Source organism: Hyalella azteca, unplaced genomic scaffold, assembly GCF_000764305.2.
Source record: "Hyalella azteca isolate HAZT.00-mixed unplaced genomic scaffold, Hazt_2.0.2 contig6145, whole genome shotgun sequence".
Classification (NCBI taxonomy): Eukaryota; Metazoa; Arthropoda; class Malacostraca; order Amphipoda; family Hyalellidae; genus Hyalella; species Hyalella azteca.
In genome coordinates this window covers 97,089-110,434 of record NW_025936313.1, presented here as the reverse complement: position 1 = coordinate 110,434, position 13,346 = coordinate 97,089, and the positions used below count along the sequence as shown (strand labels likewise).

At 40.2% G+C, this 13,346-nt stretch overlaps 1 protein-coding gene across 3 annotated transcripts; it reads right to left on the bottom strand.

Moving 5' to 3' along the window:
* Nucleotides 1-2,784: 2,784 nt before the first annotated feature.
* On the bottom strand, nucleotides 2,785-13,310 carry LOC108673200. Of its 3 annotated transcripts, none has more exons than XM_047880755.1 (5): nucleotides 12,797-13,310; nucleotides 9,791-9,991; nucleotides 7,386-7,455; nucleotides 6,751-6,956; nucleotides 2,785-6,557 (listed from the first exon to the last, which is right to left on the bottom strand). In XM_047880755.1, the coding sequence occupies exons 2-5, from the start codon at nucleotides 9,947-9,949 to the stop codon at nucleotides 5,709-5,711; spliced, it is 1,284 nt and encodes a 427-aa protein (XP_047736711.1). In that variant the 5' UTR covers nucleotides 9,950-9,991; nucleotides 12,797-13,310; the 3' UTR covers nucleotides 2,785-5,708. The 3 variants fall into 3 exon arrangements, with proteins under 3 accessions (XP_047736711.1, XP_018016477.1, XP_018016476.1); XM_018160988.2 differs by having other exon boundaries at nucleotides 9,791-9,959; XM_018160987.2 differs by lacking the exon at nucleotides 12,797-13,310 and adding an exon at nucleotides 10,486-10,808 and having other exon boundaries at nucleotides 9,791-9,959.
* Nucleotides 13,311-13,346: the final 36 nt, after the last annotated feature.

Below are 13,346 nucleotides of genomic sequence, written 5' to 3'. Positions count from 1 at the left end.
GTTGAAATATGGTGTTTCGCACTCGCAAGAAAATTAGTCGCTAAAGGCAAAAAAGCATGTTTCAAGGGAAAATCTAAATACATATCCAAGAAAAAAATCATTCATGCTATCTGTCTTTAGTTTGAAAATATCTTCAATTTCAGTTAGCTGATTCTATCAAATACAGATAGCCAATAGAAACTAGGTAACCTCAAGCTGGATGCTTGTCTTATATTGGTTGTTTCATTAATTGCAAAAAGTATTTAATGAGTTGAATTAGAACTGAGAGCGCTTAGCAGACGAATCTATTAGCCTCGTGTTATTGTATGATCAATCTTGCTCGCTGCACTGTCACGAATCTACTCTTGGCCTCCTGGGTTTACATAACAATTTTTCACCGGGAATTGCGAGGAGCGCCTACATAATAAATATCAGCGACATGGAATCACGTACAGAAACTCACGGCTAATAAAATCACGTACAGGCTAGAACTTATGCGCCTTCCTTCACAGGTCGAGCCGCGACGCGCAAGAACTGCTGCTCATCAATGGAAGAAATGTTTTTCTTAATATTCATTTCTATTAGCTACTTTATTCTAACTTGTATAGCTTATCTTGAGCTTAAAATATATTAGAGGTAATATGAGAAAACTATGAAGTACCTGCAGCTTGTATATATGTACGCAGCATTGGCACATACTTCATGCCTTTAGATAAAAAACGTAGTCTACGGTTAATGTAGCTTTAGAAAAAGAGTTTAACTCAAATACAATCAATTTTCGAATAAACACTTGATCGAATTATCCAAAAAGACCAGAATATTTGAAGCAAAAACATATTTTTACAATTACGATGGATGGTGCCGAAAAAAGATATCAACGCATGTATCATCATTTGCATTAACCTGCTCATCGAGCACAATAGAAGCTGAATGAATTAAGTCAGGTGAGTAATGTAAATGAAGCAATGGAAAACATGAGCGTTCTACCAGGAAAACCTACGCTATCGCATGCAAAGCACGGTGGTTATATCATGTCTCGCCACTCCGAAAATGGATCGAAAATCGACGCGTTGCGACAATGGTGCGTCACATTCTGAGCAGTAAACCAAAGAAACCTAGAAGGTGGAAAAGAAAGTTAAGCGCGAGCTCGGGTGGTTGTCAGGAATCTTAATAGTAGAACTGAACTGATGCCTCATGCTTGTGGAAAATTTGGTGAAGCAGATCCTTTTAAATTTTAAATAAAAGCCATTCCTTCGTCATTTCGGTATTTGAAGGTTGGAAATCAATTTAATATATTAATAGATGAAAAATTCGATGAAGATAGACGAAAAGAGAGGCGGGGTAGAGGGTCTGAAGGGCGATGGTAAAGAATTGATAACGCTCAAAATTCAGATGTGATCAATCAAAATGAAAATTCATTGTGCGATGATGTTCGGCAGAAGCGATCTTGAGGTTAGGGGTCAGTTGCTGACTGATGGGAAAACATCAAGACGGAGTTCTGGATGGTTTATAGTGACTGTGGATTGTTGTTAACAAATTTTTTTTGTAACATTCCATGATCGATCAATACGAATTTCCGTAAATATTTCACCTTAATTACGTTAATTTTATCTACTTGCTTATTGGTAAATAGGCTGTGATAAAAATGTCTATCAACAAGTCTTTTTAAACAATTCCTGATAAAACTTATGTAATTACTGAATTCAACACCAATCCCGATGTTAGTATTGTATTTTACGCTCACAGGTATTATATCCTGCAAATGTGTGATCGAGAAATTCACTCATTATATTCTAAAATTTGTTATTAAACACTTTTAATCGTTCACTGATATACTACTGACAACTCTTAAATCCTGAATAAAATCTTGTCATCGGTTCACTTTAAAATGCAAATTCCACATGAAAAAATAGATTTTTAAATCGTGAAGTAGCGAGAAAAATTATATTTGCACTGTAGACGATACTCGTGGGCGTCCTTAGAGCTAAAGGTGTCGCCTAGGCACAGTCTTGGGTGTCCCCAGAGCTAAAGATGTCGTCTAGGCACAGTCTTGGGCGTCCCCAGAGCTAAAGGTGAAGTCTAGGCACAGTCTTGGGCGTCCCCGGAGCTAGAGGTGAAGTCTAGGCACAGTCTTGGGCGTCCCCGGAGCTAGAGGAAGTCTAGGCACAGTTTTGGGCGTCCCCAGAGCTAAAGGTGAAGTCTAGGCACAGTTTTGGGTGTCCCCGGAGCTAAAGGTGAAGTCTAGGCACAGTCTTGGGCGTCCCCGGAGCTAGAGGAAGTCTAATCTCTCACGATTTACCGCCCAGAGTCGTCCGTTGGCATCAAGTATCCGTTCTTCAACTTCAGCATCCAGGAGAGTCCTTAGATAATATTCAGTGAACATTTGTACACCATACGCATATGGTGTCCATCGTATTTCGCCATCTTAATGATGTCCATCGTATGTCGTGAATACTTTGCTGACTATTCCAGGCCTAGTGAGGCTAGTGAGCTAGTCCAAGTTAATTTAATCCAACCCCAATTCAGGCGATCTCAAATGTCATTACGGTAAATGCCCATAACAACAGCTCGTTCAACACCTTCTTAATAAAACTTACATTGATGCTAAACAGCCCTCATAAAAATTTAGCGTTTGTGAGCCACTTTCAAATGATGCGCAACAAAAGCGTTAGTTTCGAAGTCTTGAAAATATGTTACGCTAAGTGGATAATAATTAATATTGAGCTTATAGAGGCAACCTATTCTGATCTCAGGCAGATGTTTGCCCCTAACCACGCATTTCTATCAAGGGTGAAAAATACGAAAAATAATTTATTGTTTAGTTTAACGAGTTGTACGCGATTTTCCGATACTGTTCGATGTGAAGTGCAATGATTTTGGTTACATAAAAAATGGGGTTGCAGAACAATGCACAGGTTTCACGGTATTGCGAAACACTGGACACGGAGATATAATAAATTTAAAAATAAATGGTAAAAATTCAAATATTCAGGATACAAAATTCGGACACAGCAATTACCACGCAGCACAATTAAATTTCCACTCAACATTCAGACATTCAAGATGAGCATGATGCATGTAAGAAGAAACGTGAGCGAGTGCAATTTGGTCAAAGAATTGGTTTCTGATTATACCGAGATTTAGACTAACGAATTTTTTAATTTCATTGGAAAAGCCCGTTGTTAAAACATGTTACTGAACAATGTTAGACATTTTTAACGGAAAAATTATAACTTTTGTATCATTCGCGGATCGACTAATCACTAAACTAACGTTCACGATCTCATTGCACCGTGCACTGGCGAGCTGATAATCTACCCGCCCAAGCCCCGCCGAGCAGAGCCCATCGCAAGCATTGGAGGACACAGCCTTGCATTGTACGAGTACTTGCTTTATTCTGCCTCGCTGGGCTCGTCAGGCGCCAAATACTGGCGGGTTCGGCGAATACTCCGAAGAATACTAGCTCCGATATCACGTATTCATCGGAGATGAGTATTCATTTCCGATGAATACTCTGATGAATACTCGCGAGTCAGACTCGGTGACTTGGGCCCTGTAGTCAGGCTCGGCTCGTCTCTATTTGGCTCAGTTCGGCTGGTTTGGAGCCAAATCCCGAAGGGTTAGGTAGGTTGGAAGATGAGCCGAGAAAGACTCGGGAGCCTGACTCGAAAAAGACTGGGGCCCTTCAGTTATCCAGCTGTATCCGGTGCCAGTTACCTGCTCATTGGTCAAACAAGCACTAAAAATGGTCCCGTGAAATTGACATTTTTCGAGTTGTCATGGCTTTGCATGGAAGAAATGTAGGAAGCGATGTTGTTTTTTGGCTAAAAGATCAAGGCCAATATTTTTAAGACCTGCAAACATAACTGAATTTTTTCCTTAGACAACTCAGCAGATTAGAATACGGTTCCAGTCATCTCATCTTAAAAATAACAGGAATCAAATTGACATCTACTCTAGTAACAAAGATCCACACATACAACACTCTTTTTAGCTCTAGAAAAACCGACTGGATATCTGAACACATAATCGCGCAGTTGAGAATCGAGGGAGTGATTTGTCCAACTAAACACTCATTTAGGGTCTGGCAGTAATTCCTCCATATGAGAACAATGATTTTTTTCGATAGTTGTTCTAATTACACTCAATTACGTAATTATCTTTCGTACAGAATAATTGTGTGATAAAAGTGTTTCAGTGCGTGATTTGTTGTTTTTTGCTGTCTAGTTTAAACACGAACATCGCTCCAAAACTAATAACAGGCAGTCGGCCTGAGCCAATTAGCTCTAGCCGAGCGCTGGCCATTCCTCGGTCACGTGAAAACCGCAAATCGAAAAATCAGCGCAGCGGCAGCTATCATCATAAAAAACCACGCGCTTTAGAGTAGAAACTTTCAGATCTGAAGACTGAACATGGATTCCATACCCTAGTCCTGAATACACAGCTGTCGAACTTCGCTGCGATGCTTTATTGCTATATGGGACCAATGATTATCCACAACAGGAAACGAGGGGATACGCTTTCAACACAGGTGGGTTCCCTTAACACAAGAGAGAAAAACATCCAACTTTAGGTAGGCTTAGTGAAGCATTATGATCGGTATCTAGCATAAAGCAATGACCATTTAGAAGCCAGTTGTAATGAATAACTGAAGATATGTTGACATTTCATTCAATTTGTTATAATGGTCAGCCCTACACACCTTACGGAAGTTCAAGATGAAACGGCAAAAAAGTTCCTTATCGTTCTCCTTAAAGGTTAACATTTTTTGTCACGATTGGAACTAGAGTTTCAATGAAAGTTTTAATCCAAATACATATGCGACATTGAGGTTTCGCTGCCTTCATTGAAGACAAGCGTGCATGTTAACTGTGAGCGTGGGTGCTGAGAGCTGAGCTGAGTACATTACACTGGGACAATGCCAGAATATTACGTCACACTTATAGGTAAAATTGGTCAGGATGGCGACAAACTTAACTCTAGAGCGAGTGGAAATCTTTTTCGTTTTACACATTGAGAGCCGTCAAAACAATGAAAAATCTTTAAAGATCATTCAAATCCAGAGGATTTTGAAAATTTTGTCAGACGTATGAGACCGATTGTTTCAAATTAAAAAATCAAATCACAACTAGGCGAGAGCCATGGACCAATTGATAAGAAGAAAAAGTGATACTCGCTCCGACATGCGAAAATACTCGCTACTGCAGCACATGCGATGAATCGAAGAATAGTAGTTTCACTTTAAGCATTGTCAATATATTGAACGACTAAACGTAGTGACACTGGTTAGTCCTGACAGATTGCAGTAAGAAAATGCAATACCGAGCCAAAAAACAATCATGATTAATTTATCACCGAATTCTATTCCAAGTCATTTCATGAAAGTTGCAATTGAATCAAAGATTTCATACAAGACGATGGCTTGGCTGCCCAGGATGCGGTCGATTGATATGCATTATGCAGAAGTGATTGTAAGATTCTTGTTTGTGATAATCAAAATTAATTACCTTCTTTGGATTGAATTGGTCACGGAATGTAAACATGAAGGTTGATATTTGCTTCCGTAATTTAGGATATTTTCTAGATTTATAACACCAAAATCGTCATTTCCTTCTGGATGAAATCAGATGAAAATTTACCACACCAACATTTTTTAAACAGTATTTAAACTTCGAAGTTAGTTATGAAAATTTACAAAGATTCTGAGCTACTTAATTCTGTTCCGTACTTTAAAGTATTTCCGCTTCGAAGAAATCGTTGAGAATGGACAATACTCTGTCCTCGCGCTCTGGTACTCCAAGAGCCAAGTCAACGCTTCCAACCATGACGAGGGCGGACATGGCTTCTGCTCTCGTCATGTCGTCCATGAGGTCTTCGAGTGCGCAGTTCTTGAGTAATTCGGCGCCTCCGCCGTCTGCGACATGGGCAGAAAAATCAGACCAGTAGACGGAGAGCAAAGTATGCCGCGAGTCCCGTCTGACGTCTGGAGTGAAGGAAGTTGACAGAAGGAGAGCCAAGTCAATGGCAGGACTGCCGTAGGTCACGAGCTGCCAGTCAATGAGGCAACACAAGATTTGTGGTTCCTCACCAGCGAATAAAAGATTGTTCGCCCAGAAGTCACAATGAACCAAGGTGTTGAGTTTAGGCGAGGGTTTGAAAGCTTTTTGGATTACCTCGGCCATCCTGGTCCCTTCCTGGTATTTTTGCAGCTTTTCCCTGGTGGTTTTGTATTGACTTTTTTTCTGCAGGAACTTGATGAGCAGAGGAAGTCCTCTCTCGACTAAGCTGTGGAATGATGCCGAAGCTTGTGCGGCTGTCAAAAGGTACGGAAACTTTTGCCTGATATCGTAATTATTTTTAGCGGAGTACAGAAAAGAAGCTGCGTGGACCTTAGCGAGAGCCTTGACGGCAGCTATGCCTTGAGGGAGGGACAGCCCTTTGGAAAGGGACTCGGTGAAGAAACCTTTCGATGTCAAGTCTTCTAGTACCAATACGGATTCGGACTTCTCAGAACACGACGCATAGTAGCAAATAGGGAGTGGCAGGGCAGGGATGATTGCCTCCAAAGCTGGCAGTACCTGGAGAAGAAAGGAGTTCTTTCAAGTCTATGAATTCAATATCAGCAGAACAACAGCTAGATTAATGATACGCTTTAGATGGAAGGCGTTGCCTAAGGTCAAAGACTTGAAATTTAATAAACAAATCAACGATGTATCCTAATCAATTTTCATCAAGAAGAAATATTTTCGGGTAGTATGGCTTAACTCAAACCTCGGTGTAGAATCTGATCTCTCGCGTGTCGAGGGCCCACTCGAGCATGAAGGCACGCGACATGTCGTCTGCAGGGGGCAGCTTGGCCACCATGTCCAGGGACCTCGGAGAGCTGTCCAGCGAGTACTCGGCGTGAACTGCCAGCAGCTCCATCAGGCTCGACACTTCGTAATCGCCTCTTGCTTCCTCTTCTTTCGAAGGCGCGCCTACAAGCAGAAAAAAACGATTAAAAATCGTTGGCGAAATATAAGGCTAAGGAATTGAAAATGAAATAATCGGGATTTACAATACACTTACTTAACTACAGGTGATCCGTGCATTTCACCAGCGTTAATTGATCGAATAGTTTAAATTTTGCAACTACCACAAAATTCGATGACTATAGATGTGTTTTTAACATCTTGCATGAAAAGTTCAAGCACACTAATTTTTACAATTGTCCTACAAGCCTACTGACAGACAGCCAGGCGTATTGAGGATGTCAAAAGCCTGTGTCAATATTTATGAAGTTGAGAGAAAAAGATTTCTTTACCGATGTAACAGCAGAACTTCGGTGAAATTCGATGTTTGCAAAATATAGAAATTAATTTTACCTACCATATGATCAAGGAAAATTAGGCTGACATAATACTTACGATGGGACATCTGGCCACATTTGTTCACGGGAGGTCCGCAGCGTACGGTGCCTATGCGCCAGTCATGCACCTAAAATATGCATAAAAAACTGGGATGAATGTCCAATCACTTAAAAACGATCACTATAAAAAAAATTGTGTGAGTAATCACAAGAATTTACGGTCAACGAATCATAGTGCTCGTGTTCATCCTGGTTACCGTGTTTTCTCCGACCGAGTAATTAGACTTCATTTAAAATTTGTTCAAACATTTTCTTGCATTTAAACAGAAATTAATGCTGTGCTATGAAAGTATTTTTTCACACTGAGAAATCATACGAACAGTGCCTAGAGTAGCTACATTATTTGTCGCGTGGCGTCTGTCTTTCTTCAGAAAAGAAACAAGTTACCCGACATCATGGTTGAACTAGTATATAAGTTCAATCATGACCTAACATGACCTTTCAATACCATGATGATCGAAATACATAAAAGTTCATCACTTTGAAGGAACCAATGCACATGTTTTGTGCGCACGATGCTTCAGACGGTTTCGACTTGTTGGTCCTGTTTTTTTTACTGTAAACGTTTTAGGGATGATGAAATTATAATATTTCACAAGCAAATTTAATGGTGCTATTAGACTCAGCACAATTGTAACGTTTAAAAGTGGTTTGCAATTATTTGCAACTTTATATTTATGGTTTAAATTAGTTTATTACTTATTTGAATGGGAACGAAATTCATTTTTCTGGCTAGCTATTCAAGCCAAAGAGAAAAGCCTTATTAAATCGAAAATTCAATTTCATAATATTACCTAACATTGATATGTCCGCTATGAAATCGGCAACGTGTTGCACGAGTATACCTGAAAATGTACGTTATACGGTGTAAAATGTTCGTGAATGGTGTGCAATTCAATTGAGTTCAATTGCAATTCAATCAAGTTCAATTGTTCTTACGTTGTCTAAAGAAATTGGGATCAAAAAATCATTGGTGGAGACATTAAATCTCAATTTCTAACTTCAAAACTGCATGAAAATAGATATAATACACAACAACCCCACAAAAAATTGACCTAGCAGCATCACCACAGCTTCGCTCTCACAGCAACCGTATATAAGGAAGTCATGCTTATGCTTCCAATCACGGAACCGGACGCAACTCGCTTTTTTCCCAGAGAATCCTAAATAAAACTTCACGATGCATTGGCTGTCACGGCAGAGATTCTGTGAACCATGAGATATAAATCTGCAGTATATATACTGAATATTTACAAAGTAAACCAATTATTATACAACAAACGGTAAAAGCATTGACCACCTTCCACAAGATGTTTAGTACGGAAACGAGACCACATGACAGAAATAGGAAAAAATAATATATATAATTCATGTGGTCAGTAATATCTTGAGAGCAAAATGATGGTGGATGTTATTTTAGAAACAACATTGCCTTACCATTATTTGCACTCAAAGAGATAAGTGGAAATTTGTCCGGATAGTGACGCACTTTATAAGTTTGTGTGGTTCATCCGGAACCAGCTTGATCCAACAAAAAAAAAAGTCTTTTAATGCTGCGTTTGCTTCGAGCTAGTGCTGTGGGTAGCAATTATTGCAACAATATCACCAATTGCAATTGCAAATGTGCAACTACTTGGACAATATCACCTGTTCATTGGGCTGAGTGTAGAATGATAAGGCAGCAATGATACTTTGAGGAGCATAAACGCCTCAGCGTTGCGAATAAGAGGCATAAAGCCATAAACTCGAGACCTCAATTGAAGGCTCGGCAAGGCATACAATATTAAAGGCGATGGCAGCAAGCAGCGGCTGCCGAGTCCGACGTATGGGAAGTGCAGTGTTAATGTGTTGCGCTAAATATGGAGCGCCATGAGCGTACATAGTGAATCGAATAATATTTTATTTACATCAAGTAATTAGAATCGGGTTTTGTGCATGAATACGATGCAATATCTGAGAATAAAAGATCCATTCTCAGTAGCTGGAATATGAAAATACTGGTCAGTGTGGCCCAGTGGTTACGGTTCAGAGAAGCAGGATTGGAGCAGTGAGTTGTGGGTTTGATCCCAGCTCTGGGCCGAAGTTTTTGGTCAGAATCGGCAAGGAAGCTGTGCGGTTAAGCACCGCAAAATTGTAGCAGTGAGTTGCATGTTCGATACCGCACCAATTGCCGTTCATGTTCTGCGATGTTATAAATCGGCGACAGGCATTCAGCCTAATAAACGCATAAACCGTTATTATTATATGGTTTGTTTATTTACTCAATTACTCGTATTACAAAACTTGACGTTACAAATATGTTTCAATGCGTCAATGCTTCAGTGTGTAATTGTATTTTTGGTTTCTAGTCACTTAACTTGACAAGAGTACCATTATTGTATGGAAAATATTGAAGTAACTAACCTCTATCTCAGTTGAATTTATCGACTCCTTGGTGCGATGGAAGCTCGTCAAGATGGTCTCGAGCCACTCACGAGTGGAGGCTCGGTCTTCTGCGTCGTACGAAGACCGCCGAGAACTGCCAGAGTCGCACGAACTTGCCTTTGTGAACTGCGACGCCATATTGCGATCCCTGTAAACAGATTATGCTGTCTTCACGTGCCCCTGTAATGCATTAACAAAATAAACCTTAAATGAGAAATTCGCACGAGGAGTATGCATACGTGGAAATAAGGGATAGAAGATAGGTTTATGGTAGTATATATATGACGTAGAATCAAACGTGGATGAAAGAGGATACAAACGTTAATAAAATAATATAAATACAAGAATTCTTGTCTAAAAATCGCTACTGCAGTTGATGAGCGGCATTATGAAAACACAAGTTAATACAAGTCTGAAATTCACTATGTTATTTTTCAGTACTAAAATTCCCAGCTTCAAATTTGTAGCAGAAAAGTTTCAATTTTACATTTTTATTTAAATGATTAGTACTGTATGGTTTCTGTTGGTGGGCGCTGACTTGAAAACAATGGTGATTAATTTTAACGTTGACGGTTGAAAAATAACTAAATATTATTGATAACATTGACATATAAATGTGAATAACATTGTAACTAAAGGAAACCACGTTAATTTATATTCCCGAAACTTCTAACATTTCCATAGCAGTAGCTGTGCCATCGACGGCAGCGATGTAGAGGGAGAGTAGTAACGAGTGAGAGGAGAGAAGGACGCTCAGGCGTGACAGCTCTCAGGTGTCACAGCGTGACACGTCAGCGTGAGAGTAGCAACGCCCTCCCGCACGCTAGTCCATGTGTGAGTCATCGCGTCGTGACGACTGACGACTAACTTCACTCTTCACTTCTTCAGTCGAGTTAGTGACCTCATGTAAACACACATCAACCCGACTTTAGGTGCATATCAAGGATTTCCTTCCGTCGGTACGGTTACCCTATAATTCCAAACATTGTTTCCTTATTATCACTATATTCATTAGCTCAGTACCAGCAATAAGACAGCGTTCACGAAACGTGCAGCGGGAATACAGATGGCAATTTTGGTCGTGCTTATTGTTGGTACTGAGCTAATGCATATGATGATAATAAGGAAACAATTTTTGGAATTATAGGGTAACCGTACCGTAAAAGTCGGGTTAATGTGTGTTTAACCCAAGCAAAACGACGATAACTTCTACGAGTTATGGCTGATGAAATGAAGACTTATAATATTGTCAAGAATACAGTACTCGCAGAACAATAACCAAGAGAAATATAATAAATTACTATAATATCCGTCAACCAGCGTGCCAGAAATCCCGCTGAATGGAAAAGAAATCCGAGAATTAATCGGTTTCCCGTCTGATGTGCAATAGAAGATTTGTCTACAATCCTTGTAACAGTCGTGAGATTCTGGTGTATAAAAATGCCAACTGCCGTATGGCACTTGATTCCAATAACATTTAATCAGCTATTGCCATTTCAGTCTTTCTTTTAAAATATTGATCCCCGAAAGTTTTTTTCTGTCTTTTAGAATATTGAAAAAGCCCACTAAGCCCCGAAAAAAAAGCCCCTTTCTGTCCCCGAAAGCCCGCTAAGCCGTTTTCATCATTCTTCAATTAACTCATGCAAGTGATATTATGGATCGATGAGCTGCAAGATTCCGTTAGAGAACCTCTGGCAGGAAAACTGTGTGAGCACCACCCGCTACACGGAAATGTAAGGCAAGAGCTGCTGCCGTTCGGAAGCGATCGATCGAAGCTGCGCGGCGCGCCGTATACCGACTAGAATTGCGGTACAGTTGGACGACTGCCATGCCGGGATGCGCTGAGGTTGGCAGTCCAGCTTACAGTCACATAGAACTTTGTTCAGCTGCACGAGCAATACGACTTGGCTTCGTTCAACTTCGAACAACTAGCAGTCCATTGCCCGATACTCGCGACTTTCGTCAACCAACGACCTTTCATGTCGGTCCTGAAGAATTTATTCAGATTTCGTACAGCAACTTTTGAGTAGAATTGTTTTGGGTAATTTAAGTAAAAAACGCACGCAATTATCGCACAGTTTCGTAAGCTTTAGAATAAACTTACAATTTCTCATGACTAATATTTTATACCTACGCGCGAGGAGCCCATTGCCCTTCAATCATACCTATGCGCTAATTCATCATACGTTAAATTATTCCCACAATACGTATGAGTAGGTAACTTGCTCTGTTATTCATGACAAAACTGGTAAGCTTTTCATCTCGGTTATGGTAAAGCTGCCTTCCATCTTCTACAACCGGCGATTAAGTAGCAAAACGCTATAGTTTGATATGAACCTACTTGTAGGAGTTTTGGGAGGGACCAAAATGTGTGCAGCGAACTTGCTCTTAGCTTGCGCGTCAGGTCAACTTTCCTGCAATTTTGTATGGCTAAAGAGCCTCACTAAAAGAGGCGCTTCTTGATCTAACCTACTCGTGTTGAAATCCTGTGATAAACTTAAACTTTTTACCTCTGTACACTCTACTGGACAAACACGACGGTGTTACTAGCAACACCAGAAATTAACAATCACTCCCAGAATTGGACATCACATACGCAAATGAGAACAGATACAGACAATTTTTACGCCAACAAGATACATGACCAGCGAATAAAATATCCGCTATTTGAATGCTTAAATTTTACAGACTCAACAATTAAGTCGCTATTTTACTTTATTTGCGTTGCATAAATAGACGGTTAGATTCGCGTGCAAAAATATAGAATGAATCCACATGTCAAGAATGTGCAGTCAGGTATTAAATGGTACCACACAAACTCACAAGTAGAATTACTTTCCGAGAATTCAGAGGGATAAAAATACATGGGCAGCTTCCAAGCGTAATACTTCCTCAATAAAGGGGAAGGCATCAGCATTATCGGGAGCAGAATATTTATTTGCTTTCTTGGTGCAGGGATATCTGAGCGCTTTAATTTAAGCTCACCTTGAAAGAAGGCGACAGTCAGTTTCCTCTATAATGCAAATTTTTCTATCACAGTGAAAACGACCTCCTGTAAATAAACTTTCAACGCGACGGCATGGAGATTAGGACCGCACAGGCACACGTACAATCACTCTTCCCGACAGCCAACAGCATCCTGACGCCAGATCGCTGTTGAGTGTTGACGGTGACCGAGACGCGCAAGATGACAGACGCAAGTTCAAGCGCCCTGATAAGGGACTAACTTGAAAACACAGACATGGCAAGTCACACGAAGATTTCAGGATTACGATGAATAAAGGCGAGGTCGGTATTTTAAACGTCGTGAATTTGTTTAAATGGCACATGGCACATCAAGTATTTGTTTAAATGGCACATCATATTTCTTGACTAGAGTTAGTGACAATAATAGGTCTTGGCGCTAATAGCAATAAAGCTTTTTCTGCCCTTTAGTCGTTTCTTGACATCAGAGAATTATTATAGAATAGAAGTGTCGGCATTGAAGAAATAGGACCATGGCCTGTTGCCGATTCTTGAACTTTTCGTGACTTGA

Bases quoted from the DNA above. Each gene is read 5' to 3' on its own strand.
- LOC108673200 (XM_018160987.2), bottom strand. The intron at 7,456-9,790 runs GTTAGTTACTTC...TGCATATTTTAG, and splicing joins TAAATTCAACTGAGATAGAG to GTGCATGACTGGCGCATAGG. The intron at 6,957-7,385 runs GTAAGTATTATG...TTCTGCTTGTAG, and splicing joins ATGTGGCCAGATGTCCCATC to GCGCGCCTTCGAAAGAAGAG.